We start from the raw sequence: 22,161 nt of genomic DNA, 5'->3' as shown, positions 1-22,161 counted from the left end.
TGACACAAACAAACCTAACACAAACTCGCAATTGTTCATATGATTTGTTTGAATGTTCTAGTAAATGTGGCTTTTAAGGGCTTTGTAACAATTGAAATGGCCTCTAAAAAAGGATACCCAACCCTGTTTTAAACGCTGCTTCTTTGTGCATAAATTACTGCATGAGGTCCTTCAAAGGCATGTAGCCTACAATGAAATATCTCGGTATTTACCGCTAACGCGTCTTTTTATTATGTAAATATGATGTACATTTTTATTATGTAGTAAATATTTTCCTGTACGTTTAGTTTTGTATAAGTCTCATATCTGTGCTGTGAAACGTTTGTTAAAAGGAAAAGCGATGCATGTTTTTGTGTGATATCGTGATTCCTTGTGGAGTTCTAAGCTTGCATTCGAAGGTTTCATAATAAATGAATAAATGTCAGTGGGATTTAAAAGTGACTTGCCCACCATTCGTTGCTCATGTGCATCACACATACGCACTCGCGCTCCCTCGCGCGCGCCCGTACACGCACGCAAACAAACACGCGTGCACGCGCACGTACACTCACGTACAATTATTTTAGCAATATTAACCATGTAAATTAGTGTGTGGGCGAAACAGCCAACTTAAAATGTTAAGTATTTATGCTTTTCCTCAGGATGACGTTTGCTATGATTTAGAAGGTAATAGTTGAGCGATATTGAAATTCCTGTAGCAAAACTTTTTATAAAGGTAAACAGCGAGGATGTCATTCATGATTTTTTAACCACAAATCTTTCTTTGGTTATTAAAGAATAAAAACTAAATTTAAAAAGTATTTAATCACGTTTTAAAAAAAACATACAACTTCATTCATAGCCCTTTTCTGGTGACGTGGTGACCTCTCCGCCAATCACCAGAGAGTATTCCACAATCCAATGTCCCACAAACTACGAGCGCGAATTCATACCGGATTCTTTGTCACGAGTGGGCTATATTTGAAGCCCATTGCCCCTGAAAGTAAGTACACGACACACGACTGAGTGGATACAACCATTTGTGCTGTATTGTTGGTATTCAACACACTTTAATCCATCGTGTCAAGATAGTGCGGAAGCCATTAACAGAAGAGTTAGCTCATGCTAACTCTCGTGAAAGTTAGCTAAGGCTAAGGCAGATGAATAATTACCCTAGTTATGACGATTATGTGTCAAACCATACATACGTATCTGTAATGTTCAGACTTATTTGTTACTCTTCGTGGTTGTCGTTGTTGCCTCTTGTGGTTATTAACTTGTGAACGAGCAATTTCCTGGGTTACAGTGTTTACGAACCCCCCTTCAAGTCAAACCTATCGAGACTGCAGTAAAAACAAACAAACAAACAAACAAACAAAAAGTCAGCATGCTTATCTATTGTTTTTGTCAAGGGGAATTGAGAGCTGAATATGCCAGTAATGACTACAAGCATCAATGACACGGTTCTTAAAGGTAAATACATCCTCAGCACCACAGAAAAAAAGCACACTGTAGGAATTCATGGCTTAAAATGCCTTTTCCAGATGTCGTTGCCTTTGTGGATGTGTGGTCATCTGACAAGAGAGCCAACTGTTCGAAACCTTTTATTCAGCAGCTGCAGGAAATGGGAGCTCAGGTAATATGTCAGATTCACTTAAAAAAAAAGGCAATTCCCAAAGAAGTATCGCATCATTTGTATGACAAACAAGATTTACAATGTTTACCTGCACAGTTCATAAAGGTATTATTGTGGTGACAGTTGTCAATGGAACAGAATTCTTCAATTTCATGTTGTCAAAATGTTTAAAACACAAATAGGAGGTCCCTCAGTGTAAATGTTTTGTCTCTCAGCATTCACACAGCTTTGTTGTAAAAAGCACAGACCGTGAGTCTTTACAAAAGTTATTGACAAGACATTTACTCATTACAGGTATCAAAAACATTCAATAAACAAGTCACGCATGTGGTCTTTAACAATGGTCACGCTGCCACATGGAAGAAAGCCAAAAAGAGTCATGTGAAGCTCGTCTCTGTTTTGTGGATAGGAAGGTATGTATGCATGACTCTCTTGGCATTAAACTACTTTGGTTTCTAAATTGTATGTATTGATTGTTTTGTCATTGAAATGATCTCCAGATGTCACGACGACGGCGTGCTGGTAGATGAAAAATTGTATCCTGCCCTAAATGATGAAAGCAATCTGGTATTATGGAACAAGAAAGTACGTAGATTCATTTTAAAGTCATTTCATGTGTTGTTTGTACATTTGCCAACTGATGGCTGGCAAAAGTCATTTTTCTCTCCATCTGTTAAAGCAAAATGAGGTTTTTGAATCCTATTCTGTTAATGTTATGTTGTTTTCACTTCCACCTAAAACACACACGCTTGTGTTGTATCATGTTGATATCATGTTTGTGTTTGAATGGTGTAGCATCGTTGCATGCTGCCCAGAGACTGTCCAGTTAGAACGACAGAAAATGACAGACGCATGAAAAAGAAGTTAGATAAACTGATGAAAGACATCATCCCCAAGAAAACAATGGGTAAATAAAATATGCTTTTTGATGTTTTTAAACTTCTCCAAACCAGACAATATGATTTATCTTGTGCATCTTCCTCCTCCACAGTCCCAGATGATTCACCTATTATTATTGATGAAGACAGTGGAACTTTGTATAGCCCGTCATTTAAAAGAGCTGAATACATGGCAGAGCGCTTGAAACGCATGAAAGAGCAGCATGAAAATATTTCACCCACAGGTACATCTCGACACATGTGAACTGATGATTTCCAATACATTCTGAAAAGAATTACATCCTCCATTTTGAATTTTCAGCCTCACAAATGTCTTCATCATCACAAGTGGAGCCCCCACTGGGGAACTCACCGACTGTCTCCAGATTTTTTTGTAAGCCAACCAAGAAAGGAAAAAAATGATCTTGTTGTTTGTCATGGCAGTATTACTGTTTATTTGTGTCCTTGTTACATTTTGAGGTCTAACCCCCACCAACCCCCCTTCCAATAGGTGAAAATTCTGATGAGGACTCTAGTGCATCTGTTGCGGAGCTTGGTTACTCCCCTAACAAGAGTCAAGTATGTAACACTATGGAGCAAAACAAGCTTGACAAACCCTTCAGCAAGGACCTGGAAAAGCCTTGGCTCTCACCCTGCCGTGACATTTTAGAACGCCCGTCCATTAGTCCTTTGAAAATGGTTGAATTAACATTGGATGAGGAAGAAGGGAAGACAGCAGGAATGCAAAGGACAGCCTCAGTAACAGAATCACCAATACAGAAATCTAAATCTGAGGAAGGGGAGACACCAGAAAAGCAAAGGACAGCCTCAGTAACACAACCACCAATAGAGAAGCCTAAATTAGCAGGAGTAGTCTCTTGCAATAGAAAGCGAAGGTCCCAGATGCCTTCCTGCAGTTCTCTTGATAAAATGAAGGAACCGACAATTGACAGGTCTGATGAGGGAAGGTCAAATATTCATTGGGCAGAAGTTAAGAACAAGAAGATTCCTCATGTGGTGGACTCCGTTGGCCACATACGGGGTGACACGCTATTTAACGACCAATCAAAACTATCAAGCAAGCCAACACAAGGCAGACGTTCTCTTTCTGCACTTGCACACTCTTTTAGTTCATCCAGCAAATCTCACGATCTTGCCTTGAATTCCCCTGATGGAGAGGATGATGTGTTTGATGACTTCTTCTCTTCAGCCACTCACCACAAAAAGTTCTTTTTGCCCGTTTTGCCTGACCTGACAGATATTAACATCTACTCTGAGTTGAACTATGTTCCAAAGAAAGGAAAACAAAGGAGTTGGAAAAGTGCTGCTACAGAAACGAAGAGCTCAAAGAAGAGGAAAGTAGCGAGCATTGAACACCGTTGCAGGCCGCAGTCTGTTGTCAATGTCTGTCCACAAAATAATGTCAAAGAGAATCTGCCTGCTTTCGATCATTCAAGTGGGACCCAAACACTGGCTTCCAAACGCGTAAGGCAAAGCACTTTACCATTTGTAGGCATCAGTGAAGACGCATCAAGGCTTCCCAGAAAATCTCTCTCGCTTCATCCAACAAAGCCAACAGAGACGATGTCAACCTTGGAGCTGGAAAAGAACTCTCATCTTTGTCATTTGTCTGACGGTTTTCAAAGTGAGTAGCAAGGATGGTCAGACCTTATAAATTACACTGTGTGTGAATAACAACAAATATCACTTATTTGCAATACAATTAGATATAATTAAGCTGTTTTAATGGAATTATATAATGAACATTTAAGTACATTCGTGACTCTTTCCTAAAGGCCAAGGATAGCTCAAAGGCAAGGGCAAAGCAATTATTATTTTTTACAAATAAAAAAAAAAATGAAAATTGTAAAATACACAAATGTAAATGATCTGGGATGGCACCTGCAGTCCAAGCAAATTCCGGGGAGTAAGCGCCCCTGCTGTCCTCTCCTCGAGCTCTACCAGTGTTAGACATTCTGAATGTCTCTTAATATTCTTATGAAGTCTCCTGGCTCTTTTTATGTGGAAGTTCTGTTGCAGTTTGAAGTCTGACAATGCTTGAATGTTTTCAGTTTTTTTTTTTAGTTTTTTTTTTTTACTTTGTTACCCATGTAGGAGGAGGAAGCGAAAGTACTGCTCCAGCTGCTTCAACAGATGAAAACCAGGAGAAGCCCAATAAGCACGCCTGCTCTTTTTTTCAGAACATCAGCAAAGCAAAGGTACTAAGAATATCTAAATCAGCTATATCTGATATTCACAGTTCCTCACATTTCCCATAAAATAGAGCAGAGCTGAGTTGTTGCCAATTTAATTCTGTCTGGTTCATGTTAAAAGGAGACATTGCCACTTTTTCACAGGACTTTTGATGGTCATTTGTTGAACTTCATGTATTTACCCTGCAGCCCCAAAGTATGATGGAATCACGTCATCCATTGTATTCCTTGATACAGACAGTTTCGGATGCACACCAGCCATGTTTAGATCGAGTATTTCCTCGGTAGGGCTGCATCACGCCGAGGGGCTTCTGTCCGTCTGTCTGGTCTTTGGGTCTTCCTGTGTTTTGCTTTTGTGATGATAGAATATAACTTCCTCGTTTGTGAAATGCACCTGGCCTTTGTTTTCTTTATGGCGTAAACCTCAACATGCCACAGCTGGAGAAAGCTAAACATCACATCCAATACCCCGAGGGAGAAATGTTAAATGTTTCAAATGTAATCTGATCATAGCTAGGAAGCTTTTATGTCTGCACCGTAAAGATTGTGAGGTAACATAACACAGGGGTCCTTTAGAGGTCAGTTGTTAAATAGAAATGATCTACCTTGCTGTAAATAAACGCGACCAGAAGTGTTGGTGGTCACAAGCTCGATAATGTAATTTTTCATCATTTCATCTTGTAATGTGATAAGCTGTGCAGGGATGGATGGATGGATGGATGGATGGATGGATGGATGGATGGACGGACGGACGGACGGACGGACGGACGGACGGGCGGGCGGGCGGACGGACGGATGGATGGATGGATGGATGGCAGTCTTGCTGCCTTTGACAACTTGTGCCACAAAGCCATTTGATGACTTTTTCACTGGCCAGCTTCCTTGTCACGCTTTGATTTACTCGAATAGCGTCATTCTGAAGACGTCAATATGACCTTGTCATTCATTGATGAAATTCCTTAGCTTTTGTTGAGGGGCAATTTGTTGTAGGGTCATTATTTGCAACCCTCTCTTCCTTTGCAAGAAATGAGCCAACGATCTTTTTATGCAATTGTTAGTCTGGAAGGATCAAGAATGAAGTATTATTAATGATGCCGTTTATCAGCAGCACACATCACACTAGTGATGTGTGGAGTAGCAATTGTGTGTTGGTGATTCTTCTTATCAGTATTAATGGAATGTTGGAGCAAGGGTGAGGTCAGGAGAGGAGGGTCGATACCACACTTTGATTGGCAGCCTGCTCTTGGCCCTTCCAGCTGGGTGACCAGATATCAGAGAACTGTTTGTAACTGCTTCGAATTATTGAATGTCAAGGAAGACACTGAATTGTCATGCCCTCGCATGACAAGTTTGCACTTCTGCTTCGGTGCCTTTTATTGGCATCGAATGCCTTTTTTTTTGTCCACTTCGTTTTAATAGAGTTAACATAGTTATTAGATTTGCTTAGTCTGGTCGTGTTCGATGATGATCTGTGTGTCAATGCAAACTAATGGACCCTGACAGAAAATATTTAAAGCACTTGGAGCTGTTTTTTCGTGCCAATTTCTCTACTTTGATATTTTTTTTATTTTGTGCCCCCACGCATTTATTAACACTTAGATCTGGTTTATGCTGGCACACAGTCACACATACAATATGTGCTTATTGAACATGAGGTGTAAAATATCTCACTCATACTTTTTTTACTGGCCTGCAGTGGAAATAGATACATGACCAATTATGTTTATCCCACTTGTCTTGCAGGCGGCAAGAACCCTGGTAATGACGAGCATGCCCACTGAGTAAGTAGTGCTTGAGAATATATTCACATACACACGCTTAAGTTGAACGCCAATAGCCATTCAAAGCAACGTGTCGCAATAAGTGAATCTTTACTACTTTGACCATTGTTCATTTCTCCCAGGAAACAAAACATAGTCGCTCAGGTTGTGGAGACATTGGGTGGATTTTCTATCGCTGATCGAGTTTGCCAAAGTACAACTCATGTGATTTCGGGGGAACACCGCCGAACTTTGAATGTTTTGCTGGGCATTGCTCGTGGCTGCTGGATCCTCTCATTTGAATGGGTATGTTCTTTGTCAAGGCACCAATCACAGCATTATATGCAGATTACAGACTTGATTGTTTTGAGATGCATTTTCAATATTCCTGAATAGATTCTGACATGCTTGGAGCAAAGGCAATGGATTCCAGAGGAACCGTATGAACTTTCTGAGCTGTATCCGGCAGCACAGGTGCGTACCAGTACCAACTTGGTTTGAATTGAATTGAAACGTTTTGATTTTTCATTTGAAAGAAAGTTGGTACGGAAATAGATGCACTTAATTATTGTACAATTATTGTCTGCTACAAAAATGAACAATGTTTTATTTGCTTCTAACAAAGGGAAGATTAGAGGCTGTTCTCCACCCAGTGATTGGTAAAATGTGCCAATGTCGTCAGATGCCGTGAAATATAAAAGATCAAATACAAAAAAAAATACAGCAGCAACCTGATATGCTTAATTCTTTGTTTGGTTCGGTCTCTCTTTGATAAAAGTTTTCTTCAATCGTACCATTGAATACATTTTTTTATTCGTCCTCCACATAAATAAAGATCCTCAGGGGACAATATGAACTCAAACACAAAATTACAGATCCTAAAAATAAAATATAAAAAACATTCAAATAGAATTCAGAAATTAACCAACTTGTCAAACAATCTTAACCATGTGCATGGTATTTCCTTTGTGGATGCTGAATGGCCCCAGGTATACTAGATCAGAAACATACTACTGGTTAAATGGACAAGTATGAAATATTAAAGCAATGGAAAAATAGCTATGCATGTGCTTCTGTTGCATCTCTCAATTCACATTTTCTCAGTTACTATAGCTTCAGGCTTTTCCGATCATAACTTAGATTCAACTTGCACTTTAAATAAAACTTTTATATTCTGTACTTTCTGACAAATGCAGTTGAAAATTAATTTTTGCGCTGTGCAGCATCTGCTGTCATTTCTCATATTCACAATCCAAAGCATTTGTGATGCTCCCCTCACTGGCACTTCAATTGTTCATAAATGCAAGACGGAGGAAGTCAATGCATGTGCTGCCTGCTAGTTTCGATTGCCAGCCATCCATTTTCAGTCAGCTTGTTTTTCCTGAAGTATCCTGTGAGAAATGTGGATGTTGCCTCTTCCTGAACTCATGAGTCACTGTCCTCTGCTGCCACAGCGAGCAACGATAGACTCTTGACAAGGAGAAATGTCAGCAGATTTCTGTCGCGATAGATTGTACATTTGTGTTGTTTGCAGAACCACATGCATGTCTTCTTTTTCGTCAAATTGTAGTTTTGATCAACTATGCAGCCCCTCCACCACTGAAAAGTAGTTGACATTTCTGCTGTGATAAGTACTGTATATCTCCATGAGCTACACCCACGCCAAACCTCTGGACTTCACGAAATAACATTTGAAATACCAAAGGTGACCTTACAAATGTCATTTTTTTACACAATCTTGAAATATGTACATTATCATAAAAACTCAGTTTTGAGGGCGAGCGAGAGATTCAAATGAATCATGATATAAATAAAGATATATTTTCCCCAAAGCACTGCTCATGTGCAATATAAATGCTAGTTGGCTAGCAGCTCACACTCAGGTGATGTGATGATGCAACGGAACGAGTAGAATAAATCCTCAAATAATTCAGCACATAAATAAAACATATAATGTACTCTAGTGAATACATTCACCAAAGGAAATGTAATCCTAACTGAGATTCTCAGTGACGTATCTAATCAGCTTTTTAGACTTCAACAGAAACCATACAATGTTCATGTTGTACCACAGCCTCTATTTCTAGGAAGGGTCATTGGCGTTCATGGCTGAAACACTGAACACTGCTAAGTTTACATCAACATATATATTGCTAAGTAAATGTACACTTTAACCACACGTTAAACGTACAGTGTGATTTCAAATTGAAAAAATGAATAAACCCCATTTTAATTGAGTTCTCTTTCATGTTTGGCCCGCCGCACACAGCGGCGATGCCGCCAAATCCAACTGAACTGGGCAATCGTCAACAAACAACAGTTGGTGACTCACACCAGATCGCTACCTCCTGGTGTTTTCATTGCAAAGCATTTTGAGGAGCCCCATGTGTTATACTATATTAAGTGTCTTGAATAATGAATACTATTGTGTGATTGTCAAGGAATAAATGCATTTCCTGTGCCACTGTGGTTATATTATGATGGTAATGGGAGGAGAAATGAAGAAGACGGTGAAGTCTTTTGAGAGGCTGTGGGTAATAATTGCCCCATTCATTGGCTGCACTTCTGCGTTTCAGCAACACTCTCCACTACCCAAAAGTGCATAGGAAATTATGAATTCAGAAAAGTTCAGTATGGTCTTCTTGTCTGTCAGCCGGCTCTGGTTTCAAAAGTTGATGTGCGAAAACACCCCAACAGTTAAATCACATTCGGCCGCATCTCGGTGTGTAACGTGCCATAGTTGAACCATTTTGGGTTCGGATCATTAAGAGTTGATTTTACCAAATAGTATTTCCCCCATTAGTCCTCTCAGGAATGTCGTGAGGTGCTTTAGGCGCCATCTTGTTCAGTGCCCATTCAAATGGTTCAACTTAGAAGTCTGCTGGCCTAATCATCATAGATGTGGTCTTCAGTGAATATCCTGAACCCTTCCAGTAGTACCATTTAATGCCATTGAAGCGGTTGGAGTTTTGGCCTCGCTGGTAATACATGCCATTTAAATTGGACGGTCCACAAGCATCAAACCACCAACCTAAAACACAAAGAACAAATGTAGAGTACACTTAGATGGTTTATTGTATTGGTAGGTCCAGATGTATTTGGTTTAATTTGTAGAATGACGCTTGTATACTTTGCAGCCCGAGAACACGTAGTCTATTATTTGCCCTCCGCCATCCTGCTTTTTAAAACTTGTCATTTACTTAAGGATTATGTTTGTTTACATAAAGATTTCATCCCTCATAATGGACAGCATCATGTTGCCAGACTCTTTTTCTTAGCTCTGTCAGTAGCCATGAATGATATGCATGGAAAGCGTTCCATGTGAGACAGACCCCATGGGAAAAAAGACCCGGTTTGGGCTTTTTTTGCTTTTAGACTCACTTGATGGAGCCCAAATACAGAGGCAGGCAAAATTTCTGGCAGCAGAGTCACTTACAAGGCAATGGAGGGGAGGACCTTTAAGCGACAAAAGAAGAAAGAGAAACTCTGTTCCCAGGCTCTTTAATGTCAGCGCTTGTAGTGGCTGAATTCCCTCAAGAGTTGATCAGTGATTAACTCTGGCTAATTGTGCTCTTTGGCCTGGCCAGAAGAAATGGGAGTCCTTATAATGTCCTTCCAAAATTGTAGGAAAATGCCAAGATACATTAAGGAGAGTGGGGACTTTAAAATCTGGCATCCAGCCCGTCGTGCTGCAATTAATGCATTTCATCAAACGCATTGCACGTTCTGTCAGAATAAGTTTCTTACCTCCTGTTGTCAATTGTGAGCATTTGCAAACACATTTGTCATTGTCCGCATCCTTTGTACTGAAATCACTTCCTGGCTGACCGATGCTGCTTATTTTGCCTGCTGTTCCACTGTAGCCTTTAAAGTGTATCCTGTAGAGTGGAAAAGGAAAAATTAAGGAAGTAGAAGAATGAGGTCAATAACGCTTGTTCCTCAAAATACAACGGACATACCTTCTTTTAACAAACAGCCGCTCTGACTGCCATGCAGGTTTATAGAATGGATAAGGGCAAATTCTTTATCTATACCCCGAACCCCCCTTGTGTAAAATGAAGTGCCAACACACCAACCGACTTCTGACATCCAGCCATATTTGTGACTTGTCAATTTTTTGCTTGTGAAGAAAAATCTATCCATAAATGCCAACTAGTATTTGTTACGTTTCTCATCCAGTGTAGTTAATTGAATGATGTGAACTCCACTCACCTGTAGTTTTGCCCTTCGCCATCAAGTGAGAATTGATCATACAGGGAAAAAGCCGAGTTCCCTTCCCAGTCACTCAATTGGATCCTTAGGCTGTAGGAGTGCTGACTTGTCAGCCTTGATACAAATTCATTTCCTAACCAAAATTCGCCTGAAGGATCTCCAAAACCCTGTGCAAAGGCACACAAGCAACTTCAATCAAGCATCAACAGGGGAACTAACTACTCTGAGAAGTTGGAATTAAACCCGTAGCCAAGGTGATGTTTTTTTCTCAAGAAGAGTATTTCCTTTTTTTCCCGCTTCTTACCTTTTTATACTCTTGCCACGTACGATGAAAGTCAACACTGCCATCAAAGCGTTTTTGTAGCATTGTCCAGCCACCTGCCTCAGTCTCCATGTCACAAAAAGCCTGTAAACAAAAAGAAAAGTTGGTTAAGGAATAATTGCAAATAATTCAATTTCCATCTCTTGCAAATGTCCATTTTTAACTGGACACTGACGCCTTATTTGACTTCAAGTTATACACTTATAGTCAATCTCACTGAATGTTAAAGTCCAGTAAACACTGAAAAGTAAAGTGTTTCTAAGGAGATTACAGTTTTAGCTGAAGCATGCAGATCATCACTGGGGTTGTCTGGACGTTTTTGTTTTTCTGCTGTTTGAACAGTTAATCCAATGTTGCCCTGTGTGCAACTTATGTAAGGGTGGGCCAGTCAAGAGAACTTGTTGCTGAGCACAAGAGAATGCGTTCCTTTGGAAAACTGACTTCTCACATAAAGCAAAAAAATAATTAAAAATGCAGCTTTCCATTTCATTTCACACACCACAAATGTTATCAGACAGTAATCTATCAATTTTATATTATTCAGTGGCAAAATATAACGGAATGTACTTCACCTTAACCTCCATTGTAGTATTGGGTAAAGTGAGAGTATAGACCCCACTATTTGTGTTTCCTGACTTGAAGACGGCAGCGCAGTCCATGAATGTCGAGGGAGTATCCTGCATCATGGCAGCTTTTGTCTCTGCAATGTAGGAAAAAGTCTGGTTTGTTTTGCTGCAATGTAAATTACTCAGTGTACAGCTTGTTGAGGACATATATTTCGAAGTATCAAAGGCATGAAGAGATACATGCACCACATTTAGCAGAAAGCTCCTTTCCATCCGTAGTCCAGATAATTGGAAATTTTCTTTCCTCAATACATAGCCATTTATATCTAAACCACCGGCAACAAAACTGAGTAAACCCCTCGGCGAAAATGTCCAAATTAGGCCCAATGAGCCATTTTCCCCTCCCTGATGTCTTGTGACTCATTATGTTACATTATAGGTCTCTGTTGTGAATGGATAGCGGGTTTGATAAATTTAATGTTATCGCTTTCTCACACTCATACTAATCACTGGAAGAGTTGAATATGTCAAAAAACTCTTTGAGGATCTTTGTTTTGGTTTCCGTAAAAAAAAAAAAAAAGTCATTCATAAGAAAGCCTGCAAACGGTTTGTTGAAGATAAGCAGTCTAAGGATTACTGGAACCATGTTCTGTGTTGAGGCAAGATCAAGATTAATCTACTGGTACACATGGTGACAAAGTGTGTGTGGCAAAAACCACAAGAGGAGCGCAATGACAAGAGTGTCTCGCCTTTAGTTGAGTATTGTGAGAGTGTCTTGGTGTAAGGACTCCATGAGTGCTGGTGACACTGGGGTGCTACAATTCATTGAGAAATCCAGGAATGTCAAGACACACAGTGAAATAATGAAACAAAATGGCTGTGTTTTGAGTTATTTTCAGGTCTACGTGTTCAGTGTTGTCCCATGAAAAATATTAAACTAATGTGAGGAGTGTACTCAACTCTGTATTTGTGGATTAGGATTATATATGGTATGTTTGCTAAAGTGAGTGGCAACAAAAGTTTTGAGGTGCTCCAATACTTGATCTCGCTGGCGGGCACATTTAGTTTATTCAGTCAATTTCTCTTGAAGTCTTTTCCTGGTCGTCTACCTTGCGCTGTGCCAGTGGAGAAGGTGTGAATGAGGTGGTTCACAGTCTCCAGAAGCTCCTGTTGCTGATGCTGAAGGGCACTGTTGTTGGATGACACCTTGAGCAGCTGTTGCTCCAGCTCACCAATGATGGCCGTCTGCCTCTCTATTAGGATCTGAAGCTGGTCTTTTTCCAGTCGAAGCATCTTCTGCTCGACCTGCCTCTCCTCCTCCAACTCCTTTACTTTCTTTTCCAACAAACTGAAGCGGTAGATAATTCAGCTTATTCGTGTTTTTCTTTTTTGTGTCACGGTTTCGTTTTGCAATTTCAGGTATCGTCATGTACTCACTTGTTTTTGTCGTTCAGTTTATTGATTTCATTGGTTTGGACAATAACTTGTTTTTCCAGTTTGTTTGTCGACAAAGAATTCTCAAGCAGTTGCCGCTCAAGTCGAGTTGTGTGATTAATAACCTGGAAATAAAAGAGGATATCAAACAATCAATCCACCTAAACAACCAGTGTTTTTCAACCAATCCACTGTCCATTTTTTAATGATCAGAAAATGGGTGTAAGCATGTGTGCGCATTGATCGAAGCGGACCCTCGGTTTTCTCACACACTCGCAGAAGCGTTGTTGCCAATGGTGATGCGCAGATCAAAGTAACTCACTAGTCCCGAGTGTTAGGAGTTATGCGAGGCACTGGGGAAAGTGTGTGTGTTATTAACGACGCCGTAGAGAAATACTGGTTACAAAAATAGGAAATTGGCTCTCTTAAGAATGTATGATGCAAAGGAATGCAGCGCATTGTTTGCATTGATATACAGTCAAGGTGACTGTTATGTAACTGGATTTTCAATTCTATTCCCTTGTCGTGAGAAACGCATCTCAGGTTTGATGTTTAGTGCACGAGTCAATACCGTGTGGACTCATGTTCCCTGTTTGATAGGATTATTCTAACTCGAGTTTACTCCTCTACAAACAGGCATTTGCGAAATGGAAATTTTATGACAGGAAAGCAACTGAATTCCAATGGAGCAGATGTACCTTAACTTTTGGAAACTTTCAAACACCGTGTATCCCCACAGACAGTATTGAACTAAATTCTCAGGTTGAGCACCTTGCCTGGATTTTTTTCCTTTTTCTTTTCAGTTTGAGGAAACTGAACTCAGCAAAAACCAGCTTGTTTACGTGGAATCTACTTGTACTTCTCCAATGATGTGTTTGAACAGACGGATGTCTGATTGTGACAAACTGATAGACTCTTTCTGTGGGAATACAAGTGTGCTAATAACAGGAAATGCTCCTCTGTTGGCTCACATAAGGTCGTTGATGTTAAGCGACAATAATAAACTGACAGGTCCATTCCTGTTTTTACATACATTTGAAAAATATCAATATACAATTCTGTGTAGTATAATGCAAAGAAGGTTTTATTGGAACCAAAATGGTGTCAACTCAGGTTTTATGACGCCATATATTACGAAATTGAAGCATGAAAAGTAATTATATCATCAGAGGTGTAGTATTGCTATTTTAGTTGGTGTGAAAGCAGTACAAGCCAATATTTGCTGTTTTTTTTTTTTTTTATAAGCAGTCAGAGTAGTCTCTCACCTGCGCCTCCACATTGGTCAGTTTCCTTGTTTGCTCTGCAGTTTGACTGAGCATGTTTGTTCCTATTTCAATCATTGTAGCTGTGTGATTTTGCACTGCACTCTGTTGTATTTGGACCATATCCTTCTTCATGCTCTCCTGGATGTAATTCTGTAGCTGTGGCACAAATGAAAGATTAAAATGAATCAACCACAATCGAAACAATCAAGAGTGTGCAGTGTAACATTACCTCTAAGGACAAAATAACTAATGGCATTGGCCAAGCAACAATTTCCACTTTGACCCCATTACTATCTTGTCTCAAAGCTTAAAGCTGCCTCCACATTTTACAATATCAATTTATAAAACAGAATAATTATTAATACACAATGTTATATTTTATATTGTGATATAAACATCACAAATCAGTGTATTATCATAAGTTGATCGCTCCACATCAAACACTTGAACCAAATGCGTATTACAATAGTCTTTAGCCTCAAGATGGGAAAAGGTCACCGTTTTAATTTTAACTCGATATGTTCTTATGTACCTTACGGTATTCCGGATTTAGACCAAGACCAATCATTAAGTTATTTCCTGCATGGTGTTCCTGAGTGCCAATCAGGTCACACGACTCGTAAACAGGATGGAAGTGTTGAGTGAGGAGTTACATCCTTCATGACACCATGACGTGTTAGAGCTGCAAGCTCACCTCAGCCGAATATATATTTTCCTTATCGGCATAGAGTTGGAAAAAATATTTTTCAAATTTCTTGAAGCTTCAGTTAGGGTGCATTTAGTTTCTCATCATCTCCTCGCGGCTGTTCCTTGTGACACATCCACGGTTATTGAGGGCCCTTTTGAATTGTTGTCAGGATGTCTTGTTTACAGCTAATGATCTAATCAGTTGTTGATTCCGCAAGGCCTCCGAGTCATCCGGTAAAAAAAAAATGACTGTGTTCCTCTGTCACACGTAAAACGTACCATCACTTCCTCCAGCTGCTCATATGCAAAGGCGACTTTGAAGAAATTCATTCGAAATACTTTTATTATTTGCTACGATTACTTAATAACCTCGCATTACTTCTTTAACTGGCTCAGGTATGCACGGTAATTCCCACTGGAATTTTATGAATGGTGTCAGACTTCATGACTTAAATCCAAGTTAGTTGGATGAAATACACCAAGCTGTTATGGTTGAGTTTAGTTTGGCACTGAGCTGGAGGAGCTCTTTGTTGGGATGCCAGTGCTCGTGAGGGGTCGAGCTATACACACTGCTGTTTGGTGATTGGTTGAATCAAAAGGGGAAGAAAACCAAACACTATTTAATAGGGGTGTAAATCGCGGGTTTTGTAACGATACGATATCATATCGATACGAAGAACCACGATACGATATTTGCCGATATCATAAAGCCTGCTGTGATTCATTCACGATACATCACGATATAGAGCTCTACGATCGATATAGAACAATATCCTGATTTATAACAATTCATACGCAAAATCAACAAGGTACTGCAAACTCTTTATTTAGGAAATTACAAAGTGCTTCCAAACGAATGACTTGAAGCCCAAAGGGGAGCGAATTTCCTCGTCTTCTTGGACACTAGCCATAGCACCAGCCCAGGAGCCGCGTAGTTGTCGGCTCCCCTTTCACGTGCCTGCTCTGCTCACAACACAACACGCCGCTCACTGCTCCCGGAAAGAGGAAGCAAGCAACAATGAACTGGATTTCAAAATAAAGTCGTGTCTAATGTCCGAGGTCAAAAACGGGCGATATAGATCGATGTTTACGTTTAGCATCGATGCCAACAAATCGTAGAGCATTATATCGATTAATCGATGTGTATCGATGAATCGTTACACCCCTACTATTTAATAATGCAGTGGGTAAAAACACTTTCGTATTAGCAGAAAGTCAGCACACTGCCCTGTACAGTCCCTTTTTAACTTTCTTTAATTATTGGCAAATTAATTGGACGTCACGATTTTTCAACAATCGATTTCGATTCAACGATCGCAGCAACAAATCACAGAAATTCCTATTTGATGAGCAGCTGAGGTTTATTATTTGAAAGCGCATCAAAAGAATTCCCTGCTGAGCTGTTCTTTTGAAAGCATCGTCCCTTGCGTTTTATTTCGAGAATCTGTTTGTGCACTCCGACTGTGAAGGACTGCTCTGCTCCTCTTTATTAAACACTCTGTGAAGAGCGAGTGTATAAAAGGTCATCTGCGCTTTTATGCCTCAAGAAATGGCTCGGCACACTGAAAAGGACATGTGCACCTGTCAATCTGACACCTGTTAAAAGAGTTTTCATCCCTTTGGACCTTTTGCAAAGAATAAACGTCTGAGCCTATTTCAATGTTGTTTCATACTCAAACACACATTTACAATGTAAAAGTGCTTGTAGAGCATTGGTTAAATACAGGGATTAATATTGAGTGCTCCAAGATCATGACCACGTACATCTGTTGCCTTCTCAATTATTGAAAATAATACGATAAATGATTAAGTTACAAAACGTTGATACAACTCCCTGTCCCTGTTTGACCTGGATGTGTGCATTTCCTAAAAGGTTTAGCTAGAAATCAGCTTAACTTGACAAGCATGTAGAAGAAGTTGAAATTGTTTGGCTCACAGAATGCTCATTTAATCCTATTACGCCTATTTCTGATGGTATGTGACATAATGGCTGCACGGGACTTTACCTTCAGCAACCACTGTGTGTTGTTCTCCATGACCATCTCTAGCTGTTCCAGCCTGTGCGCTGACTCTTCATTGTCTGCAGGCCCGTCCTTTTGAACTGGATAATTGTAGCCGTTGCTCGGGTTTTGGCAGTTCTCCTGCTCAGGGAGCAGAAAGGTATAGCTGCATGGGCCGTTTTGGATCTGATATTGTCTCTTGCCCGCGCTGCTGTCTGAACCCACACTTAGACAGACGCTTAAAACGAGCAAGACGACGTGCATCATCTTCAGTGAACTTTCCTCTTCAGTTTAGTTTGTTCTGATCCTCAAAAAGTTTTTCTTTCAAATATTACTTTTCCCAATGGCATCAAAGTGTAGATCCCCTTGAGATTCTGCAGAGTCCTTCTATGACCTTCAGTAGGAACATTAGAAATCAAAGGATTCTTCTCACAGTTTACCGGTGTCCGACTGCATGCGTGGGTTTTTCATCAAGGCTCCAGCTACTTGTTTGAGCTGCCCTCGACACCCCCCGATTCGCTAACTGTGACTTTAACCACTCCCCCTTCCATGTGGCCACCCAGTGAAGCCCCTCATCTATTATAATGCACACCAACAACACATAGAGGGAGATGCACAAACTACACATTCTCTACTATATCCTACACAATGCCCACGTGTTTTTCCCTCTACTGGTTAAACAGCCACGCAGGATGCAGCTGTCCACCTCCGGCCGGCACTGTTATAGTCACAGTGGCAGCCAACAGTTCATTGAAAAATATTTTTGAGTGCTTCAAAAAACACGCTTAAGGTTTTTTTTTATGTGTGTGTGTGTATGATTTATTTGGTTTGTTTTTAAATGATGGATTAAAAACCCCACGGTCACATTATCAACATCTCAGCAGCACAATGTCCATTGAACTGAAGTAAAAAAAAAATGTGGCAAATGCTGGTCAATACTATTATTTCAGTACTGTCTTTTTTTTTTTTTAAAAGTACAATTTATTAAAGTGCTATTTTGCTCATTCTAAACCACATTACTGTTGCTCTATGTCTATGACATTGTTTGACTAGTTTTGATTGAATTTTCACACACAATTATGAATTCTTTCATTTTCTATTCTACTCACCTTATTAGAGTAATCAAGTGGGCAACTGGAGCCTAACCCTGCTGAAAAGCAGCTTACACCTTGGACTGCTTGCCAGTCATAAGGAATAGTATGAAGTGAAATATTTTTCTCTCAAGGCCAAATTTTCTGACGGACATAAAAATGATTAAAAAAAATACAGCTGTCTAAAGATCAGACACCCAATATTTACTGAATGTGCACATGTTGTGAAAGACAATATTTTTCTGAAATCCCTGTCACCAGCGTATTTTTCTTTTGTTGTGTTTTTGAAAATTAATCAAACTTGTGTTTACTTTTTGCCAGGTGAATCCTCAGAAAAACAAAATCTACATTTGACCTCAATAGCACTGTTAATACTTCCATTTCTTGTGTGAAATGGATAACCATGTCTCCGTTGGGGACACACAGTCCAGGAAAAACACATGAGGATGTTTTGTCACAAACAGCAAGAATGTGCCTTAATCGCATTCTGTATGCATTTGTTTCAGGAGATTCCCTCCTAAGGCCCCCTCATTTGAAAAGACTCATTTTCCTTAATCTCTCACACTTGAGTTTCACTTTTTCCCTCCGCAAGTCCAACTCGACCACACTACTTTCTTGGAGTTTCACAAATAGATTGAACCAGTGAAACAGAATTGCAGGAAGTCAGCTGATGTAATATTCTACAGTGAAGGGAAATGCTAAATATTGAAGGCGCATTACAACAGAAGAGGAAGTGCATGTCGTCATTCCCCAAAAACAGTGACGTTGCAGGTGTTCATGCTGTTGTTGTGACTTTCGGCTTGCCAAAGTCAATCTGAATTGCACTAATGGAGACGACTGGTATTTTAATCTTATTTCCACTGTTGCTTGCAAGTTTCCTTTCCGCTAATCGTCTTATGTGTATGTACATGGACTGAACCACCCAACAATTGGCTTTTAATAGTATTTACATTAGTTTTTATGGACACCAAAGTATTGCTGAAAATATTGTGGGTATTTTCTTAATACTCTCAAAGTCAGAACCTGGTGCCATCTTGACCTTGTACTTATTAGAGGGACATCCTCATTTTATTTTAATGGAAAGCTAAAATTGTGCTGTTCTTGTGGCAAAGGTTTTATAATGGTTAGCTTGTAGCTGGATGCTCAAAGGTTCAATTCATGGTGAATGAACCAATTATTTTCCATGCCAATGTTGCCTGCATGAATGACGCAAGACTCTGAAAGCCCTTGACGTGCTAGCCAAGTTAGCTAACAATTCATTGTGCCAGGCATAAACAAAACTGCAAAATGTCCTTCACCAAACATTTTTTTTAATCAGCTGAAATGTCGTACATACAAGCCTAGCAATATCTGCATGTTTTTTTCATCTTTTCTTTTTCTAACCTTGCAGGTGTACAACCTTTTGTTACAAGCGGCGGTACTTGACTGAATTCAACACTTGTCAGTCTTGAGCACAAACACCATTATTTCCAAGTGCCAAGGTTCTGCGAAAAACATGTTATTCCCACTCAAACACAAGTGATGTGTTTGTGTGTTTTGTTACAACAAAGTTTTATTATGTTCCATCTCTTCCTATTATGAACCAGTGTGCTTTTTCGTGCTCGTTTAGTCACACAATAGGACCCACATTAAGTGTTGAGTCGCTCCCCCCTGGAAGTACACAATATGGGTTCATGTTAACCTGACCCTGTCCCTGAACTCTTCGGGTCTATCCCTGATTACTTGATGTAAAATAAAACCGGTGTGAACATTTACAAAAGGCTGAAAGCCTTAGCGCTTGTTTCCTGGCATTCAACTCGCAATAGCGCAGATTGTTCCTTTCAGTTTAGTAAGTGACCCCTACTGGATACCAAACAATCCTGTGGTGAGAGCTCAGAGCTTCATTCATTAATCTCAGAAATACTTTCTCAAATAAATTACACAAAAAATTTGATTTGCCGTCTCGTATGACGTTTTTCCCAAGGTAAATAACGGTTTTAAGCTTAAACAAACAAGTGATGGTAGTTATAGTGTACTATATGTGGCCAAAACTACTAGTTAACAACAATAGGGCTTTCTCTAGTGAGACATTGAGCTTTTGTAGGTTGAAAATTCCACATTTGGGCACAGGCGATAGCTCAGGATGAAACTGGGCCAAATGTGAGGCCAGAAATGGATGTTCTTGAAACTGAGAGTCGCTAGCTGGTGTATATTCTGTTTGTTTGGCCATTCTTCACTTGTGAGCCGACAAAGATTGCATGCGGTCATGTGACTGCCAGGTTTGGTGAAATGAAGTCAACACTACCACGGCTAATGCAGCTAATGGAGGGATAGGAATCTGTGCTTCAGTCATTTCAAATGTATTATTATTATTATTGTTTATTGATAATACAGATCATTTCAGATTTGGCACTCTATCTGTTCCCAGATCTGCCGTCTTCAGAGGCGTCTATCTTCCGGGGACCATCACCAGCAGGACCTGTTCCAGGACCAACCGCCCATGTTTGTGTCTCAGCATTCCCAGCCGCCTGCTCCTAGTATGGTAGAGCTGATCCAGCTGTGCGGGGGGACAATCTGCAAAACTGTACGTCAGGCCGGAATTTGCATAGGGAGGTACAACGGCAGGAGACCCGTGGGATGTAGGATCCTGTCTGAGCAGTGGGTGCTTGGTAAGATGCATTTTGTGTAGGTCTTGATTCAAATTATACCCAATGAACCCACTTGGGAATGTGTGGTTTCATTTTTTTTTTTCTCTGCTTCCATTTCAGACAGCATCACTCATTTGAAGCAGCTTTCATATGATAATTATGACTTGGCTTGAAAACTGCTCATTATGTTGCTGAAGATGCTGTATTTTCTCAAGTAGATGGCTGCTTAGTTCCAAGTGCATCATCCTTTATGGACAGATCACCTAGCTAAACTTTTTCACCATTATGAAAACAAAGGTAGTAAGTGGATTTTATTGTAGTTTCTTTATGCTAGACACTGACTTTAATTAACTGCCGAGTCTATTTAAATGCCTTACTTGGATTGGGTGAACTTGATAACTTCATTGTTGCCGAAAAAAATGTCAAGACATTTTCCTAATCAAAACAGCTGCGCTTACTGATGCATATGTAAATGGTCTTTGAAAGAAATCGAAGTGTGTTGTCGCATCTTGCAAATGACTTTCCTGGACAGTTTTACAGAAGTTTTTTTATTATTATGCCGAGAAGGTCTTCAGTATATTATTAATTAGGGTTGCCGACTCGCCGTAGGCTCTGGTGTGATGGTTTTATATCGATCTGTACATCCGTTTTTGTTCCAGGGAACGACAAAACTTATTTGTTCGACACAATCTGCTTCAGCTCTTGTAGCAGGTAATACGACTGTCTTAATAAATTTGAGTTGTATATGTATATGGCAACGTACAAATAGACATGGTACCACTTCACTTATTTTAATGTCAATATTTTTTATCACCTTTTCCCACATCAGTTATTTTAATCATTTAAGCCACAAGCCCATATTGTTGTACAGTCATTTAAGATGGAATTTATTTTTTTGTTCAATTTCATAACCTGTGAATGAGCCAGGGTCTCTGATTTAACTTCAAATACCTTCTGAGTTCTTTGTCACTGTTCATATTAGTTCACATTGTTTTCTTATCTCCTGTCACAGGGGGAAATGAAACAACTTAATCAAAATGTCTGTTTTTTTGTGATTTTAAAAGAAGTCTGAAAGTAGTGCAATCTCTGAATGACTAATTATGCCACAAATGAAATATACCAGCCTGTCAGTTTGAAAAATGAGCTTGGTGTAAATTGAGCAAATTATTTTTGTTTCACTCCCCGCTATCTAATTGATAGACAACACTCACCTGTAAAATAGTTTCCTTGTTTGATTTTATCGCACAGATCAGCTTTTCTTTTCTTTTGTAAATTATCAAATTGAATGAATGAAGACAAAATACAATAGTGCAGTATTGAATAACATCACCGTTATATTTGGCATTGTGGAGACTGATGTCATTCCTTGTAATAAAGAGTTTTTAAATTACATTAAATGCATTTATATATTTTATCAAATATTTTATTATATCAAAAGGATATGTTATCAAATAACCTTACATTGCTGTATTGCATTCACATTCCAAAAGT

The 22,161-nt window shown here is 39.6% G+C and overlaps 2 protein-coding genes across 4 annotated transcripts; one reads left to right on the top strand and one right to left on the bottom strand.

Annotated features, from left to right (window-relative positions):
- The first annotated feature begins 887 nt into the window (after nt 1–887).
- Nucleotides 888–22,060, top strand: mcph1 (microcephalin 1). 3 transcript variants are annotated; one of them, XR_005100386.1, is made up of 16 exons: nt 888–982; nt 1,392–1,452; nt 1,524–1,615; nt 1,910–2,028; nt 2,116–2,200; nt 2,411–2,522; nt 2,607–2,738; nt 2,816–2,887; nt 3,005–4,138; nt 4,609–4,712; nt 6,450–6,487; nt 6,610–6,772; nt 6,863–6,940; nt 20,451–20,691; nt 20,791–20,967; nt 21,330–22,060. XR_005100386.1 is itself a non-coding variant. In XM_037271663.1 (16 exons), the coding sequence occupies exons 2-16, from the start codon at nt 1,410–1,412 to the stop codon at nt 20,841–20,843; spliced, it is 2,379 nt and encodes a 792-aa protein (XP_037127558.1). In that variant the 5' UTR covers nt 888–982; nt 1,392–1,409; the 3' UTR covers nt 20,844–22,060. The 3 variants fall into 3 exon arrangements, 2 of the variants coding, with proteins under 2 accessions (XP_037127558.1, XP_037127557.1); XM_037271663.1 differs by having other exon boundaries at nt 3,005–3,978; nt 4,066–4,138; nt 20,791–22,060; XM_037271662.1 differs by having other exon boundaries at nt 20,791–22,060.
- On the bottom strand, nt 8,604–17,711 carry angpt2a (angiopoietin 2a). The gene is made up of 9 exons (XM_037271735.1): nt 16,959–17,711; nt 14,266–14,421; nt 13,004–13,125; nt 12,676–12,914; nt 11,573–11,700; nt 10,983–11,084; nt 10,679–10,845; nt 10,214–10,344; nt 8,604–9,497 (listed from the first exon to the last, which is right to left on the bottom strand). Exons 1-9 carry the CDS (start codon nt 17,217–17,219, stop codon nt 9,337–9,339), a joined length of 1,467 nt encoding a protein of 488 aa, XP_037127630.1. The 5' UTR covers nt 17,220–17,711; the 3' UTR covers nt 8,604–9,336.
- Nucleotides 22,061–22,161: the final 101 nt, after the last annotated feature.

This window comes from Syngnathus acus, chromosome 15 (assembly GCF_901709675.1).
Source record: "Syngnathus acus chromosome 15, fSynAcu1.2, whole genome shotgun sequence".
NCBI classification, from domain to species: Eukaryota; Metazoa; Chordata; class Actinopteri; order Syngnathiformes; family Syngnathidae; genus Syngnathus; species Syngnathus acus.
This window is presented reverse-complemented; position numbering and strand designations above follow the sequence as displayed.

What these genes read in the sequence shown, in the direction of transcription:
- mcph1 (XM_037271662.1), top strand. Translation starts at nt 1,410, where the DNA reads ATGCCAGTAATGACTACAAGCATCAATGACACGGTTCTTAAAG. An exon ending in CATCCCCAAGAAAACAATGG is followed by an intron (nt 2,523 to 2,606) that starts GTAAATAAAATA and finishes CCTCCTCCACAG; the next exon opens with TCCCAGATGATTCACCTATT. An exon ending in GTCTGAGCAGTGGGTGCTTG is followed by an intron (nt 20,692 to 20,790) that starts GTAAGATGCATT and finishes CTTCCATTTCAG; the next exon opens with ACAGCATCACTCATTTGAAG.
- angpt2a (XM_037271735.1), bottom strand. Translation starts at nt 17,219, where the DNA reads ATGATGCACGTCGTCTTGCTCGTTTTAAGCGTCTGTCTAAGTGTGGGT. An exon ending in ACACACAGTGGTTGCTGAAG is followed by an intron (nt 14,422 to 16,958) that starts GTAAAGTCCCGT and finishes TTTGTGCCACAG; the next exon opens with CTACAGAATTACATCCAGGA. An exon ending in CTCACAATTGACAACAGGAG is followed by an intron (nt 9,498 to 10,213) that starts GTAAGAAACTTA and finishes TTTGTGTTTTAG; the next exon opens with GTTGGTGGTTTGATGCTTGT.